General features: G+C 35.6%; 1 protein-coding gene across 4 annotated transcripts in view; it reads right to left on the bottom strand.

Annotated features, from left to right (window-relative positions):
- Positions 1–18865, bottom strand: part of CAMSAP2 (calmodulin regulated spectrin associated protein family member 2) — a 93669-nt gene that overhangs the window by 34111 nt on the left and 40693 nt on the right. For 2 of the 4 annotated variants that reach the window (XM_075097242.1, XM_075097243.1), the window contains exons 3-5: positions 10991–11152; positions 10248–10331; positions 3611–3643 (exon numbers count right to left, since the gene is read on the bottom strand). In XM_075097242.1, coding sequence (XP_074953343.1) covers positions 3611–3643; positions 10248–10331; positions 10991–11152 — 279 coding nt within the window. The remainder of the gene's footprint in view (positions 1–3610; positions 3644–10247; positions 10332–10990; positions 11153–18865) is intronic. The other 2 variants (XM_075097244.1, XM_075097245.1) reach the window with 1 other exon arrangement.

Here is an 18865-nt window from a genome sequence, read left to right as displayed (position 1 = left end):
CATATAACTGACTTAATGACGAATTCAGAAACAAGGAAATTTGCATTTGATCAACTCCCATTTTTATTACTAGCATGTGTCACTATAAGCAGTCCTAAACATAGAGGAGCATTAATGGTCAAGTGCTACGACCATTCAGTGGCCCAGTTATGAAAGGAAGTATTTTGAAAAAAGACTTGGTATATAAAGAGATCATTAGTTCAGAATACCAAGATAACATTTATCTCCAGTGAATATATTTTTTCATGGGTTGTTTTTTGTTGTTGGGTTTTGTTGTTGGTTGTTTTTTTTTTTTTTTGGGGGGGGGGGGGGGGGGGGCAGTTGAGGGTGTGAGTTGGGGCTTATTAAAATAATGCTTTTCATCATTCTTAGTTTCTTTTCACTTCTTCCTGGGAAAACAAATGGAGGTGGATGAAAGTGCTATAGATTTTAATTTGTTAATATTATACCCTAAGACTTATTTGTAGGGACTCTGCTAAGTCTTTGTGGATGTTACTCTTCCCAGCAAAGCTGAAGCTGACATTTCCTATCTCATCTCCGCCCTTTGACTATGCTGGAGCAACTGCTGATGGGGCACCATGGTAAGACCATTGATCCAGCTACATCATCTCTCTCCTCCTTTGTTTCTGTACAATGAGTACAGTAAATGAGTGGGCAGGGCTGGAGGTTTTATGGGTGGGGTGGGAATTGTTTAGCTAGCTTTGCTGCAAAAACGTCTGTGGAACCACAGACTAACCCTGAAGGCTATACTTACTGTCACTGGATTTCTGTCAAGGATCACACGGGATTATCTTTAGTGAATGTCAGTGTCCTCTAACTGGCCCAAGAAGTATGAGTCTAATTTGGCAACAGCAGACACATCAGTTCTAGAAAAATAAAGGGCTTGTATTTGGCCCAGAGATCTTATACTTTAACCAATTAGTATTTCAATAACTCTGGAGAGTTAGTCTTTATTTCATACTTGACAGGTACCGGTATTTTTGTGTCCAGTAGGCTGTTTAAAAATGAAAATGCCATTTTTGCATGCTATGGGAAATATTCACTCACACCAAACAAAATCATGTTAGTGTTTAATGCATTATTAATATTCTTTTCCCCACATTAGTAATACTCCCTACTATTTCTAATGAAGTGAGCCAATCATGCTCTCAGTGAAAGTTTGTTCTTTTTCACTCTATGGCAATCCAATAACCCACTATGATGAAAATCCTGTAAGTTTCAAATACCAGGTTAATATGTCCATGCGATTCCTCCTCAAAATGACTGACATTAAGTCTATGAAATATTACAACTCAATTCAATTGTGAAATAATGATAAAAGGTACAGGATACAGATGGACTGTAACATCATGGTCTAACAAGTCCTGTGCAATTTACATATTCTTTTAAATAGCATCTTTTTAATGCTGTGAAAAAGTCTGTCACTTTAACGATGCCTTCACTGCCCTTATGACCAGTGCCCATAGATGCTGGAAACTGTGTCATATCAAAGTGGACGTAGAAAGAGGACTTAATTCATGGTAGAGACTATGCCAGACACGTTACTTCAGGAAAAATAAACTTATATAACCTGATATGCTAGGTTCATTAGGGTATAACAGGCATCGTGTTCCAATTTGGTTGAAAAGATAAAAGAAATTATACTGAAAAATAAAAGACGCTGGTAATTGCACTGCATTTTTAATAAACTTCCATCTGAAGAAACTCTCATCAGCTGTAATGTTTGCTACTAAATATGGATGCAATAATGCAAAAGATGAACCCTACATTATTATAAACCTCTAGTGCTAATTTAAACATTAATGCTAATAGAGGCATCTTGTCTCTGAGATCCAAAACCAGCCTGATTTATAATCTTTGGGCTTATTCCACTTGAACAGGTCTAGCTATAGTCGAGACACTTGCATATAAACAAGCTCAGCTAATGAACCGACAGCACACCAGCTACTCTGTCATAAGCGCTCCTGTGTATTCTGAGTTAATCATTAAGAATGAATGCTCTTATGCATTTACCATATAGTAGATAACATGTTATAGATTTACTTCTCAGAGTAAGTTTTCAGCTACCTGTATGCTCAGGAATATCTACCTCACTACGAGACACTTGCTCAATGTAAACAGAAGAGATCAGAAGACAGGTTGAACTGTCGGAGCCGCTTGAACCACTGCCTTCCTACTATATTAGCAGCAGCACTTGGGTTTCAGCTGTACCTCTACTAACCTAACAAGCTCAAAGTAACATAAATACCCCTAGTTCAAGATGTTTATGGACAACTGGCAGGCAAACTGGAGTTAGCTTTTCAATAGACTGAATATTTTATACTTGAATATCATTTTTATGCAATGGAAGAGAATCATTAGTAAATTAACACCTTAGGGAAAAATAGAATGAAAACATATTCTGAAACTGCTTTGAAGTAGCCACCTTATTTTGTCAAAATGAGACAAAAAAAGTTCTTAAATTTCTGATCACAGACAGTCCTTTTTTTTTTTTTTTTAATTATGCTATCTTAATTCCAAAGGAAAATTAAAGGACTACAATGTGAAGAGCAGTGCATTTGTATGTGTCACAACTGTAACAGATAGCATTATAGAGAAATTGCCTGCATTGCAGAAACTGTAATAAATTTGAATCCTAATTAGTCTGCTGAAGACAGTACTTTTAAATTGGTTTTCCAGACACCAAGTAATTTTTGTTGTTGCCTACGTGTAAATGTCTTGTTATTTTTAATTCTCTTTGCAACGTATGAACAATCTTTTACTAGTTATGACAGCAAATATCTGATGGCCTGCTAGATCTGTTATTTGGTAATCCTTAGGTCAAAGATAGGTCAGAATTAGTTCTCTGGAATTCAGACCAGAAGTATGCAATTCTGCATGTACCTAAACAGCTGACCATTTTGTTCCCAGCCAAACCTGTTGCAGAATCAACAATCTGAATGCATTTCAGGGGTGAATTACTGTATGACAGAGGAAAGTTACGATATTCCCAAGGTGACACAGCACAGAGAAAACAAACTTTATTATTATTGCAGACCTGAACAGTTACTTTTTATTGCTTTTAGTGAAATTATAGTCTCACTAGAAGTAGACTGCTTTGGGTTACTTTGTGTGGGGAGAGATTAACAGTCTTAAATGAGCTGAAAAGTTAGGGAATTCTAGACGAATGGTGCACTGATTGCGTATTGTTAAAATAAATCAGGAATTTTCAGATTCCATGTAGCATCAACAATCAAAAACTGTTTCTGCAAGCCTCTTTTTAAAAGAGAGTCAGTATCAAATCGCATGTTTACTGAAAGTTTATGAAAAAGTAGTTTGAAAAAAACATGATTGTTTGACATTAGTTAATAACAGGTAGCATGGCTTTATACAAACCCACAGAGAAGTTGACTGCTTGAAAAGTAATTCCTTATCCAGCATCATATCTTACATCTATTTTGCGCAGATTACCTTGCAAAATAAGCTTCTGTCATATGCACACCTTTGCAGAGCAATTTCTTATAAAATTATCTTGTAGAGATAAATGAAATGAATTAGACCAGCATGACATGGATAAAGCCATTCCCAAAACAAGCTATTTGATCAAAGTGAAGCAGTTGGGCAAACTTACAGGAACCAGTTTCCAAAACCATTTGGTAGGAGACTTCAGAGGAAGCAGTAGGAAATAAGAATAAAAGCAAAAAGCAAAGAAAAAAAAAAAAAGGAACAATTTATCAGATTTCATAAATTACTTTTACAAAGCAATTTTCTTTAACATTCACAGTTTTGTATAACAGTGAATTGTAATTTAATGGTAAGCATTAGTGAACTGTAACCTCTGCGTATTCAACTAATTAGCAGAAATAACACTGGAGAAATATGGCTGCAGTCTTTGTAGATCAACATTATAAATTTTCCCACATGAACAGATAAGATTATCAGATCAATGCGGTTTTATTTAATTCTTTCACACATCTAATTGTACCCTACATATGCAATCCGACTGAAGAATTCATTTGAGACTTGAAGTCATGATATCACAAGTATCAAAATGAACTCCAGCAGCACACATGGGGAAGCAGGGAAGCTAAAGCAATGACAAAAGGTCTAAACACACTGTAGTACAGTACAACCAGTTGCAGTGAAGTTTGCACTAGTTACTTCAAGCCAGTTACATTTTAACATTTAACAATATTTTTTAAACAATCATATGCCAGTTTTCAGAACAACAAGAGGTGCAGGCAGTTACATTTTTGCAATGACAAATCACATTAGCATCAGCTGCATGATGTGCAATGACCTGAAATGTAGATGGAGTTTTGGCTACTGGCAGAGAGATTATCAGAACCGATACATACAATTCTAAACTCATACGTGATCAAAAAATACAACACGAAATTATAAAGAAAATGTTTTACAAACATAAAACTTGACCTAAAAGCTTAATCCTAAGCACACTGAAATCAGTGAATTTTTCTGTAACCCTATACACTAGTCTGGCATAATACTACTTCTATTAAGAAAAAAATACATAGTCTAGCTGTATTATAAATACACACAGAAAACTTCACCACTCTCTTGATTTCATTGTAGAAATTTAAAAAAAAAAAAATTAAAACCATTACCGAAATGCAGGAAAGAAATTTCTTTGTTTGTTAGTTTCTGGAAATAGTGAAAAAGTAATTTTAACACTCCTGTGGAAAAACCTGTTAGGTAAGCTTATTATTTTATGTAGTTGTTAAAATACTGCACTTCTATAAAACCCTTAAAATAACTGTAGTAATGAAGCAAAGCTTTTATGTAAAAAAGCTGTTGTAGACAAAAGGCTCTATATTTGTAACATGACTATTCTCAACATTCTTTTTCTCCATTTAACTGGACTACTACAGTGCAGAATCCCAAAGCCACTTAGAAGAAATGAACTATGAGAGGCATGTTCACGTGTGGCTCTAGACATTTCAGTCACACCCAACTAAAGCACTTTCCAAAGGGTTCAGTTTCTCTTTTTCCCACTGAAATATAGTCAATGTATAGAAAAGTACATGATTTTGAAAACAAATTATCTTAATTTTCAACCGCAATCAGGAATTCTAAACCATATCATAAAGCAAGGTTTTAGGTAAATGAACTGAGATCAGACCTGGGTTGCCTATCATTCTACTTAACACTGATAGGAACATTCTTCTTTCGTTTATCAAAGTGAAGTACGTTTCAGACTTGGACTCAGAAGGTCCACCAATATCTATTTAATGATAGGCTGAAGAACTACTCTCTGGAAAAAACACACATTTGTTTCAATTCTGAAGACTAGGTCTCTGTAACAGCACAAACTGAACTCAAAACTAGCAATTCAATATATATTTTTATTTGCACACTTGGCTGAAACTATGGTTGAGATGACGATTAATATGCTTCAGGAGGCAGAAAGACTGAAGATGATAGAGTTTAAATTCAAGCATACTATAAGACTTATAAATATACACTTTGTAAAGGCACTTGAAGAGAGAGAAAGAAAAGCTGAAATCTCTTGGACAACATAATGGGAATTCAGTGGCTATTGAATTGGCACTTTATATCAACTGGAATAAACTTTTTTCCCATGGAACTTATTAAAAATCAGTTGCTGGGAAACAAACTGAGCAGAGAATCCTGACTGACTTCTCCCAGCATTAAAAAAAACCCAACAAAACCAAACTGCACCACCCCACCCCACCCCCCCAAAAAAACCCCAAACCCAGAGCACCAAAAGAACAAAACAGTCCCTCAGGTTGAAGGCTTACAGTTTTACAAGAATATTGTTTAATCCCCCCTAACAAAAAATTTTAAACATTACTATGATAAATGTAACTCTGCATAAATTCATCCTGTGGTGCCAAAAAATGATAGTCATGCCCTTCATTAAATACTTGTTTCTGCTGTCTTCCTTGCACCATCATTTGTGTTCATGCAGCTGTGCATTAATTGGATCAAGAAGGTGATCCTGCTGCAAACTTTTCTTCTTGACAGGTTAGCTGTTGCTAGCAGCGTGGATTTATGACACATTAAATTGAATGTGGAATTATGGTGTTAGTGTTTTACCTTCACACAAAAATTTGCACTGTTTAAACTCATTTTTTAAACCATTTAGAGAATTCAGGTCTTTGGATAAATACTCTTAAATTTGTTTATCTCCTAGCATTTGCATTGATTTGGCTTAAATCTGTTAAGACTGATTCAGTCTAAATCACAAAAGCAGTATGAAAAATAAAAGGTTTTTGAGAAAGCTTTGACTACATTGAAGATCAGTAGTTTAACCAGTGCAACCATACATTCACTACATATTATTCAACAGAAGCCTGAAAACCAAAGCTATTCACTACAAAACTTGAATCCTAATTCTGAAAGAAGATGCAGAGACTCTACCAGAAAAAGACGGGGTTACCACAAATCACCGGCTGATCCAAGATCCACAGAGGACTACCTGGAACTAAAAATTATACATACTCCTTCCTCTCTTATCTTCTACAGGAAGCTAGCAGCAGAAGAAAGTGAAGGAAAACAAAAGCAATCTCATAATCTGTTAATACTTTTTTTTATCTAACCAGAAATAGAAAATAGGTATATCTTACCCGTTGTATCTTTTATTAATCTGTGTGAACAATGCTTACAACTTCTAGAAATGTAGAGATTTACTATTTATTGCAAAAAGTTCACCACAGATTTGTGACAAGACAGTAAGGCATTTATTTGGCAGGCTTGAGGATTATCCTGAAATTATTTTTCACAACTGAAATTTATGAATTTATCACAGTAGGAAGTTATAAAATAATTAAAAAGTCTACTTCTTGGCCAGAAATTAAAACTAAAGAAAAGCTTTCCCTGATGAGTTGAATGATCTATTCTTCCCATGTTTGTTTGGCCATCCCTCTAAATCAGCAGAAGAGGCATTCTTAATTTAAATTTATTTCAGGTTTAAAACCTGACCACACCTTAGAAACTTTGAAACGTAAATACACAAAGGTGTTTGGCTAGAGCAGAAGGGAGATTGCAAAGTTTCTTAAATTCTAGAATGAAATCATCACCTTTGGAACAGTTAACTGTGTTGGTAATATGGAGAACCTAAATCACAAAACAGAGCCCCAACCTGAAAATGATGGTGGAAGACATAAAAAAGGCACAATGAAACATTCCAGTTCCCTTCACGCTAAGTTTTAATATACAAACAGAAGCAGCAGTTAGGAGTTTAAAAACATCAAAGAAGGAAAATAAAACAACTGAATTCAGATACCGAGAATTAAGCTACAACTGTAATATGAGCATAGAAAATGCTATACTTAACAAATATATAGAAGTGTGATTTAATTTTTCCATAAAAATGGAAATAATATTGCAAAGGCAGAGTCCAATCCCCCGCCTTATTTTAATTCAAGAAAATCTATTAATATTAATAACTAAACATAGGCATAGCATGAAATGAAAAAGGAAAAACCACACTAATTAGTATTCAGATAAAAAAGTATATACATATTTCAGCAATACCCAAATCTGGTATAGGAATTTAGCTACAGTTATTTCACAGCTTTGCTGAAATATACAAGGTAGGGTCAATGCCATAAAGTAACAGGACATGTCACTGATTCTGTTCTGTAAAAAGAAGAATGCATGGGCTGATGCAAAATGGAGACAGATAATCAGGGTAAAACACCTGCATATCTGGGAATAAAGATTAGGAGATGCATGGCAGGAGCCACATCATCATTTAATAGAAACTCCTGTCAGAAACTCTGACCAACTTGATTTGATGCAAATGATCCATCCAATGGATCCGCATTATAGTTTTCGTTAGAAAGCTAGCATTCAGTATAATCTGCAGTTAAGAAACACAGGTTTTAGTTATCGTGTTTAATGTGTTTCTAAATCTCAGATGCTTACATGTGCACAATCACCATTAGTTTTAGCTAATTAGTGGAAATTTGGGAAATACTGTGAGGCATATGACAAAAAGTATGGCTGAGATCTCAGAGTAGCCTTCAACTGAATAGCCCAGTTTCTCAAAGAAAACCTGGAGTTAAATAATCTGAATGAATTGAAAATATGTTGCTATCTTCCTGCATGCAAAAAGTTCAGTAACTCAAATTGCTTAAATACTTCAAAATACTGTTGACTATTTAATATTCTAGACTGATTTTCTAGAAGCAGATTCCATTTTATCGTGTTCACTGAAACTTTAATACAAAAATAATATTTTGACTCATTATCCAAGCAATTTTATCATCATTTTTCTTACGTACTTATATGTGAAGGATGGATAATTTTCCAATAGCTTTTTTTAAAAAAAACACACCATAATCCATAATAAATTTACTGTCAGAAGAGACATCTAGGGGTCAACTGGAGCCTGATGTTTTGCCCATGCTGAGATTTTAGCTAATAAAGCCATGCTAATAAAACCCCTGAGAATGGAATACCTTACTTGACAATGTGATTTATGCGGCTGAATCCCACACTGAGGAAAATAACATAACAAATACCTGGGATAACAGTGTCAAAAAATCAGTGTATAGAAGACGAGGCCTTAATTACACAGATTTCCATGCTATAGAACTGTTGCATGATTCTGCTATTTGCAAATGCATTTGTACACTGGCCAACAGAACAGGGCTCTGATTGTGTTATAGCTTCACAATTCACATGAAAAACACAAAAAATGTGTATACCATTTTTATGTAACTGCTTTATTCCACTGGGTCCATTTATGGGATCAGAGTTACAGACTATACAAGTGTTTCAACAGTTGATTCAAGAATGCTGACATTAAAGGTAAGTTATAAACTAAAAATTTTATCTTGCTATTTCTGACAGAAAATGCAAACTATAATATAAATAAAAATAAACATTAATGAATTTTTAAAAATACAGATAATTTTATGGCATTGCTCTGATAATAGTGTTCTCTTTGATATATTTGTTTACCATATTAAGACTCTCACGCACTTGGGATTTTAAAAATTGTTCTGATCTTTCAAAGTAATCTAAAACACACACAGAACTTCCTATCATTATTTTCAGGAAAAAGAAAAAAAAAAATCACTAGAGGACAGAGCATCACAGGTTCTCTCTCCGCCCGCCATTTACTTTGTTTTATCTGAATTTGAGAACAAGGACATCTAATTCTCCAGATTTCTATGCTATTATCACTACTGACTAAATTTTCTTATTTAGTCCTTATTATTCTTATTTAATAATACTGACAGACTAAATTTTCTGTATCAGGATATATGCATCAGGGTCACACTACTGTTGTAAAAAATACCATTTTCTTTTGCTGAATCACATACTTATTAATTAGCCTTCATCATTCCTTATATTTAAAAAGAAGCCACAAGAGCAGGGACATTCATTGCATTCATGGTTTTAGAAGCTGCACTTCTAATCTAGCCAGGTAACCTGCAACTCCTTCAGAGAAGCGCTGAAAGAGAGTGTTGCTTACATGAAAACAGACCAGGAAGGGAACTAGGATGACAGCCTTGCAGTAGCTAGGAAATCTGTTCTGCATCACGTGCAGGGATAATACCAAAGGGTGTTCAGACTGATTAGCAATTCCCGAATAATTCTATCGCAACAGGATAAATGATCTCGTTCTGAAGCAAGCAATTTTACATGCTCTGGAACTGTATGTTATTCTTCTGTATTTTGATGGCTATAACGTTACTTAATTGAGCTCCACAAACAAAAGGAAAAAAATCTTGTTAGGAAAGGGAATCAAACATAATCTGTTTTTATTATATATGTAATAAAACCTGTAATCAAACAGTATTTTGGATCATAGCCAGAGCAATACTTCCCTATGATGCCACATACAGATTTCTCTTTTGAGATGCATGCAATTCACAAGGAAAAAGCATTAAAAATCATGAATAAAAATGTGGCAGTCTTTTTCATATCAGATTTGACTACAGTTTTAATTCATTTGAAAGTATTCATTAATCTTACATTCCTTAGGACTAACATAACAGATGTTTCCCTACTATCAAGGATTTTTTCGCCAAAAAGGACAACTGGGAATACAAAGTGCACCTCTATTAGTGTTACAGTTGAATGGATATTTTCATGGAAACAATAAAACTAATAATAAAATGATTGAATAGTGAAAGTTTGCTTTCTTTAACAAGCAGGTAAAAATTCACCTTCTGCAAATGTGTATTTACCTATATATACTATATGCAAGTAGTTTTTGTTTACAGATAAATGCTTATTCTTGTTTGAAATATTTGAACTCCTATACCTACCTTTTGACCTCCTGCAGATTCTGCACTGTGATGCTCTTTTAGTTTTTGTTCCTGTTCCATTATGTCTTTCAAATGTTCATTTACCTAGAGACAAAACAGTTTATTCACTGGTCTGTTCTAAGTAACAAGTCACAGAAATTCTAAGTTTCAAAAGGTCTATAAATCCCTCCCACTGTGTTAACTGAAAAGATTAAACAAATATTTTAGACTATAGCCCTGAAGCATAATCAGCAAATTCCATTTCCAAATGCAGTCAGGGGTCACTGGTTGTTAGCTTTACACTGTACTAACCTGTCCCTTATTATGCTCAATCACAATGTATCCTTGCTACTTGATTTGATTACGCGGTGAAGGTAGATCACTTCAAGCAAGATGTGTTCAAATACAAAACAGCATACCTTGGTTTTAAATCATGATAAATTACAAAACAAAACGACAACTCTTAAAAAGCCAAACTGAGACCCTCGAGCAGCCGTCATGGCATCTCAACATGATGGTGACTGCTCAGATGTCATATGTAATGTCTACTACAGTATTTTATTTGTATTTCCCATTTATTTGGTTCACATAACACGTTTAACTTATTTCTGCAAACTTTGCTTTTTCTTATCCATACACAGCAGATGAAGGAACAGTCTGTATCGGACAAAGTCTTGATATACCTACATATCCCACCCACTCATCTCTAATTGAATCATATAGACTACAAAGAAAAACACAGCTTGCTTTTCCAGTACTCATACCTTGTTTATCCAGTACATGACAGCATCCTCAATGTCATAAGGTAGATCTGTAGCTTGGAAGAAGGATGAATACTGCCGAGTGCATGCAATCACTTTGTCAACGCTGACCATCTCTACGGTATACGCCATCATAAGAGTATCGATCATGGCCAAGTGAGCACTCTGCAACGAGAAGCAGCAATACCTAATTAGTTTGCAGATGAAAAGATCACTGTCTTATGTATTATTTCTGAACATAGCCACATACATGCAAAGACCGACACTGTAAGTGCTACAAGTTTTCTGTCTGGTTGCCAGTTTTTGAATGAAAGACAAATGAAGACAAACACACATAACATTTGAGAACGCAGTAGAAAGCACAGGGACATTAATTTAAAAAATGCTTATTGCAAATTAAAATAACTTCAGTAACAAAATTAACACAAAAATTAAAAAAACTACAAATGGAAAGAATAATGTTTTAATGATTCAAACATTACATCACTTTTAACAGAGCTAAAGACGTCTTTTAAATTTGTCACCCTAGCGCAAAAAAAAGAAAAATCCCCTGCCTGATCAATGTTATTTGTACTGGAAATAAAAGCTGAAACTGCCTGGTAAACAACCTTCATCATCATGAAAATACTGCATTAATAAGTGGAAATTTATCTATTTTTAAAGTCATAATCCAGGAAGAAGACACAACTATACTAATCTTAAGTAAAAAACCAACATTATAGAAAATATTTTTTTCTTCTAGTAAACTAATTCTCTTATGCAGATGCAGCTATATATCCACAACTAGGTTTAAAATAAACATATACTGATAAATAAGATATAGCTTCTGTTAAAAGAGGAGGTATGTTTCTCCTGGTATTGTTACGTATTGAAAGACAATGGCTATTCCACAGTTTGTTATAATTAAAAACAAACAAATAACCCCCCCCAACAACAACAGAAGATGACAACCAGGATTTACATTATATTCCTGTGACTGAATAACAAAATTATGGTGGTTTGTAGAGGCAGTGCCTACAGCTAAACAGATTTGGGTTTGCTTCATGATTGAACAACAGCTTTCTAAATATTAAGCAACATTTCCCACGAAACAGAACAATTTACAAAGCCAGTATTTTTTTTTAAACATTGCCTTTAAACACAGCTCATGATGCAAACAAAGATCCCAAACACTTAACACTGCCACTTCAATTCTATTAAAAAAATATTCATAAACATCTCACAAGGTAGCTGTAACAGCCATGGCAACAGCAATGAACAATGAGTCACACAGCAATATGCTATCTAATCATTACTGTTAAGGTAGTACATACACATCATTTATTCCAGAATTCCCAGCAGGAAAAAGATGAGGAGATCCAGACTTTGTGCTGCCCTTAAGCATTTGCACCACTGATGAAACTGATGATGCGGGCCTCAGAAGCACGCAGCAGCAGATAACGTTTTTTTTTAATGTAGTTAAGCTGCTTTGACAAAAAATGCAAACTATATTTGCTTTATCTACTAATGACACTCACAAAACTGCTCCTGACAGCCAACCTTCCTGGGGTGAGCTTATTCTTTTCAAACCCTGGATGTGAGCTGTCTACCACACACTCCGTCCATGCCCCAGCGCCATTAGTGCAGCTAGGCTAAGAACCTGGACCAATTCAATCCTGCTACCATTGATAGACTTATTCAAAATAAACTCTTTTCACCATATTAATCCGCCTTATGAATTTATTTATAGACCTTTAGTGGACATCTACTGAAACAAGCTCTTAGGCATGAATGAAGGAAAGGTCAAAGATCTGGGGAGCTGAATTCTTGCCACCCCAAGGTATTTAAGAAGGAAAAGACAGGTAGTGTTGCCCATGACCAGCCTCCTGATGAACCTGCATTCCAGTGTCAAATATAGCAATTCTATACACAAATACAAAAGAGTCACTCCTTTGTTGGCCCAACAAATGCAATGCAGAGAGACTTCAGAGCACCACATTGACCACTAGTGAAGTCCCAAAACCTTGTGAGGGATTGCAGAGCCTGGGTCAGCCATACAAATCCATGCAGTTCTGCAGGAGTTTCCAGCTCAGATCGCAGAAGGGTAGTTTAGCACGTGCAGAACAGGAAGGAAGAAGGGAAAACTTGGATCATCACTAACATCCAGGGATCATTGCTCTAATGGTCTTTCCTTGCTGTATCTTTGTTGCCTAGTCTGAATGGCACCTGGGTTAAAACCTTGTGCCATTTCCAGAACCTCTCCAGAAAATGAAATGGAGATATTAGAACAGCCAGAAAGTGCTGGATTTGCTTTTCAAGAGGAGGTAGTGCACAAAACACATTTTCCAGCCAGGCACAGGAGCGACCTCATATGGAATGCTACCGCTAGAGGTGTGCTAAGACTCGTCTGTGCTGATCCAGAACCGCTCGGACTGTCTGTTGCACGGAAGGACTGTTTTCATCCCCTGCCTGCGCAGTGGACACAGCCTTCCAGTTGAGGTCTGACAAACAAGGAAGCTCCAAGCAGGTCTGGAAGCAGAATATCCTTTCCCAGCTGTGGATCCACAACTAGTTCACTGGCTACTGTGCCTGCGCCCTGAGACTGGCCTGCAACAAAAGCAGTCACTGGCAACTCTCCCAGAAAGAATTTAGTAGCCTTCACCTCCCACACTGGATCATCAGTTTCTCTGTAAAACTTGATCATGCCCATGAAGTGGATAGCTGATGGAGAGAGAAAGCCACCGAAGTGTTGCTACAACTGCCAATATACTCAATACATTATAAACACATTAAGAAAATTAAATTATTTACAACTAGCCAGCTGAGTCACATTTTCAATGTGTCTAGCAAATTATTAATGAACTGCAAACTACTTAAGCAAACAGAGGGAACAATGAAAGGGAAGACCTTAGATAACACTCTCTACTATCAAAACCAAGGGTAATAAACTTTTACCCACACTGACTGGATCCATGTCACAACTCTTATTTTATATAAGCTGTCAAATACAAGCATCTTCAGAGTCTCAAAAGTGAATCCAAATTACTTTCTTTATAATCCAGACAGGATGCTCAAAAGTAAATAATAAGAGAAATTCGAGTCAACGTGCCTCTATAATCCTGAGAAACAAACTACAAAATTGCTATTTTTACCAGTTAGCATAAACCCAAACTTTATTTTATAAATATTTTCTTTACTAATACAAATACTAAAAAGTATTAACATCTATGCATTTTACCCCCAGAAAACTGCAAGCAAGCAAATAAGCACATAAGATAAAAACCACAACACCAGCCATTTTAGGTGCAAGGGGTTTTGTGGGGTTCGGTGGGGTTTGTTTTTGTTTTTTTGTGGTTTTTTTTTTGTTTTGTTTTGTTTGTATTTTTTTTTTTTAAAAAAAAAGGAGGTACAGAAAAAAAAAGAGAAAAGTATTTAATTCCGTATACTGCTCTACTGGTTTTCTTCCACTTATTATGGAAAGAGTCAGACAAACTGCATTCTTTTATATCTTTTACTTCGCTCTGCTCAACAAGACAGACTAAATTACAAACTTCACTACAAAAATAGTTTCCTACTGTTCCAAATACAGGGTTTATCAGCATAACTGCTAAAGTTCTCTAAAAATCCAACAGTTTTTAAAAAGTTCTACTGATAGTAAATAAAGTTCCATTTTTTCCGTACATCTCTCACTGAGCAACAGCTAAAAAAGCAAGAGGGAGAGGTCACTTTTACTAGTTGGATCTGCAGTTATGACTGAACTATGACACAAGGAAGCAACCTTTCATATCTTGTGGAGGCGAGAGGCGGAATACAGATACCATTCTGAGCTGGGCAGAAGCTAGGATCAGCTGTTCAGCAACATCTTCTTTCTCTGGACAAGCCTGTAATACTATGCCTGAAAGAAATCCCCAGGAGCTGCTGATGACTGGTACCAAGACGCTACTCTAAATGCTACGATTTCCTCCAAGACATCAGCATTCCGACATGCAGCATAAAAAAGCCCCAGCAGGATTTCATGCTGTCACATACCTCCCACATCCAGAACTGCAGCAAGGAATATTTGGATAAGGATGCATGATTTTGAAAAAATAATTTTTTTAAGAAATAATTTTAAACCAGTAACATTAAATTACAGAGTGGAATGTGAAACCAGTAGAGAAGTATCTTAAAAAAAAAAAAATTCAAGATCAACACATCAGCAGTGAACATCACGAACTGTTATGCAGAGATCTGGTTTAAGCCAATTCAAAAAAAATCTTTTATTTTTTTGATCATTTCACTACAACAATGCAAAGTATTGAAGTCTCACATGACACACTACAAAATATTGAAAAAATACAAAATGCTGGATTTTGAGAGGTGCTTTATTTTCTAACACACAAAGGTGGTTTTGTCTTTCCCAGCTACACCCTGCACAGAACACAAGAGTTTTAATTTACTAATCTTTACAATTTCATGTAATTACTAGTTAGTTTCTGCCCTGTAATGTAGGTTCCAGAGCTTTATTTTCTACTGCTGAACAGTTCAGTAAGAAGCTTACTTAACTGGAAAAGAAAAATGATTCTGAGCATGACTGTTAATGCTTTCTCTGTCTGCCTAATCTTTGATTACAGAGCTTGCTCCACCTCCCTTGAAGAACTGCAAACAACTTAATTAAAATGTGTACTAAGCAAAAGGCATATAAGGTGCCGTAGACACAGATACTTATGGATAAATACTGCATATTAGAGACAGCTTTTATATTATTTCCAACTACTAAGGATATTTCTCATATTCTATTAAATGATATTCAAGTCAGGAGCTCTCTTTTGACCTGTCCCTTTAGGAAAATCATAGCCAAAACCCTTTCCCACTGTGGTGCTTGAAGAAAGGGGCAGAAAGAAAACAGGATATAATTGTTATCCTCATGCTAAAATAAATAAATATATAGGTAAATTACTCTTTCCTTGAGTCTTGTGTTGAAAAAGTACTCCCCTAATCTCCCTATGCTTTGGAGAAGAGATTTGATCTTTGACAGAATATGGCTTTTGTAAACAGGAATATGTATTTCTGTTCTTATTGAAATTCATCATGCTTCAAGAATTTTTTGGCATGAATTTTATGAAGGAATTTGGTCATATTTAAAAACAAAAGTCTTCACACTGTAGTTCTCACTTACACAATAAACACATTTCTAGCTAAATTCCCTAAAGATTTTGCCTATACTGGATCAGGCACTTGAGCAACGAACAGAAGAGATCAGCTCTCTATAATTAGCTGGGGGAATATTTTTATCACCTCTGTATCAGTAGTTATGCATATAACCAACTCTTTCTACCTGCTGAAAGCAGAGGTTTTAGATCCAGATTCTTCTAACAATACAGTAAAAACTAGTAACTTCAGCCAGTTACTTCAGTTAACAGCAACATACAGATTAAATTCCATGGGCTTGATGAAACTTGCTCTGAAGATACTACATACAAGTAAGCACTAAGATTACAGATATATTGAATGTTCAGTGTATTCCTAAAAATAATCGATCTGTTAATGCTAACTGTAAGTAACATTTCTTAAATTGAAATTCCCATTAACGTTCTGCCAGTATATATTAGCTCTTAAATTATTGTTACATTTCCTTGTATGATTATTACCACAGATTGTTATCAAGAAAGAGCAAAGATAACTAGAAAGAAACAAAACAAGAAAGAGAACACAATAACTAAGACTGAGCTCATCCCCACCAAAACAGCTGCTGACTTTGTAACTGCTAGAAGGTATTGATCATATGGAATAACCATTATAAGACACGTACTTCAGGAAAATACAGGTGAAAAGAGAGTTGCTGATATGCAGAGTAAAAGAAAGACAGAAATAGCAGGCAAGTAAGTGATTGAATGTACTAAGTGAAAAGGTGGGCCAAGAGCACTGTGAGGACCTCCTTCCATACCACGCTAACCCACATCCCTGAATCTGGCTTTCTTGCAGATTCTGTGAACAATGCGGCTTGAGGGGGCTGAGTAGCTTTAGCCCTGAGACACCCTTTCCCAAAGACCCTCCCCTAGATAATCCGAGTCTCAAATGAATCTGCTAGCATAATGAGACACCACCTAAATTACAAGTCTCAACTATGTGGGAAATAGCAGAACTCCAGCTCAGGAAAAGTACAGGCCAAGGCTCGATACTGCAGGAGGTGAGGAAGGAATTCATGAGCAGAGCCAACAGATAACTCTATTACAAACTTCAAAGGTATTGCTTCATTTCACTGACATTCATACAGTAAAATGAAGACAAGTCTGATACTACAAACAACAGTTTTAAAAGATGTTGATCAGGAAAACTGAGCAGTCTGAAGTAGTCAGTTCTACCCTGTTTGGTGATTTTTTGACCCAATTCTTCTCTAGCCTCACACAGTACTTATGCCTAGCACAATTCTAAAATAGCCCCAGTTGTCTAGTTATTCTTGTCCTGCAATGAACTGATCATGTTGAATTACCTCCTTACTGCATTTTCATGAAGAACAAGTGCTTGACTCTGATAAGATGCTTGTTCAGCAAGAACAGGCATTACTGAGTCATGCTAAACACATCGTAGCAGGTTCTGCAAGGTAAAGAGAATAGTTCTTACTTTCAATATTTATTATAACCTTCTGTATTTGGTTACCTTTTTAAATTTAGTAATCAATTATAGGAATACATAATATATAAAACATTATTTGACTGACTATACACATCTGACATGGGAAATGTTATTTACTTCTCAAAAAGGATTTGTTAACTATAGATATTCCTGAGTTAAGCATTTTGATAATACTTCTAAGTTCTTCTAACAAAGGTTTCCTCAATATGCTTGCTAGGGAACTCAATCCTAACTGACTAGTTAAGAGAGATTCCCAGATTCTTCTGAATCTCATAACCAAGTGAGAGAGACCTTGCCCCACTCCAGGTCATAGTGAAACAAAATACCTGCACGACATGCACTGGAACAACAAACCATCAAACGATGCTGATCACATTATTTTTGTTTTGTCATATTTGATAGTTTCACCCTACCTACTTTGATTTTTATTTTTTAAATATACTTAAGTACTCCAGAAGTTGTCTGTATCTTATTTACTGGAAGAATTGAGTGCCTAATGGTAAAAACCACGAAGGTACTTCAGCGCCTTTATGCCAAGTACTCTATGTTTCAAAAATAAAATACTTGCAGTTGGATAGGCTAAACTAAAATGAGAAATTAATGTAGAATAAATGATAACAAGATACTTATACTCATTTAGACAAACAGCACCAGCCTCAAATTTTCCAGAGTATTTTGTTTTTGCAGATAATTAAGGATTTTCCTAGATCACACTGTAAATCCTCTCCAGATAAACAGAAATCCTTCACAAAACTTTATATTTTGTTACACATGTGCACTGTCTCCTTGCTCTTACGTTCTGAACATTTAAACCAAGAACAAGCAGTAATTATATAAAATGCCGTCTGAATTTCTTCAACAATCTCCACTAATCTTTGAAGAATGCAGGAGTGGGAAAAAGAGAAACAGGGCTTTGGTTATAAACCAACTATCCGTATATAAATAAAAAGTAGCCCCTTCTTCCTGACTCACTCATACCTGCATAGTAATGACATTAAAAGCAGTGGTTTAACCTCTCTGGCAGCTCAGCTAAAACACCTCCAGAGGCAGTTATCACCAGAAAGTATCCAAGCCTGTTCATCTCAGAATATCTGCTGAAGGAACACAGCCTTAGGAGTGCTGGAAAACTACCAGTTCGTCATGGAGATACAGGAGGAATGGCAAGACATGCTGGGTTGCTACAGAATGTGGGGTGAAGAGTTCAGGTTTGGGTGATGTGCCGTAAGTACATAAGAGAGGAAGTCAGAAAGGGAGAGAGAGAAAAGAGGCTGAGGTCCCAAAATA

Source organism: Phalacrocorax aristotelis, chromosome 6, assembly GCF_949628215.1.
Source record: "Phalacrocorax aristotelis chromosome 6, bGulAri2.1, whole genome shotgun sequence".
In the NCBI taxonomy this organism is placed as follows: domain Eukaryota; kingdom Metazoa; phylum Chordata; class Aves; order Suliformes; family Phalacrocoracidae; genus Phalacrocorax; species Phalacrocorax aristotelis.
This window is presented reverse-complemented; position numbering and strand designations above follow the sequence as displayed.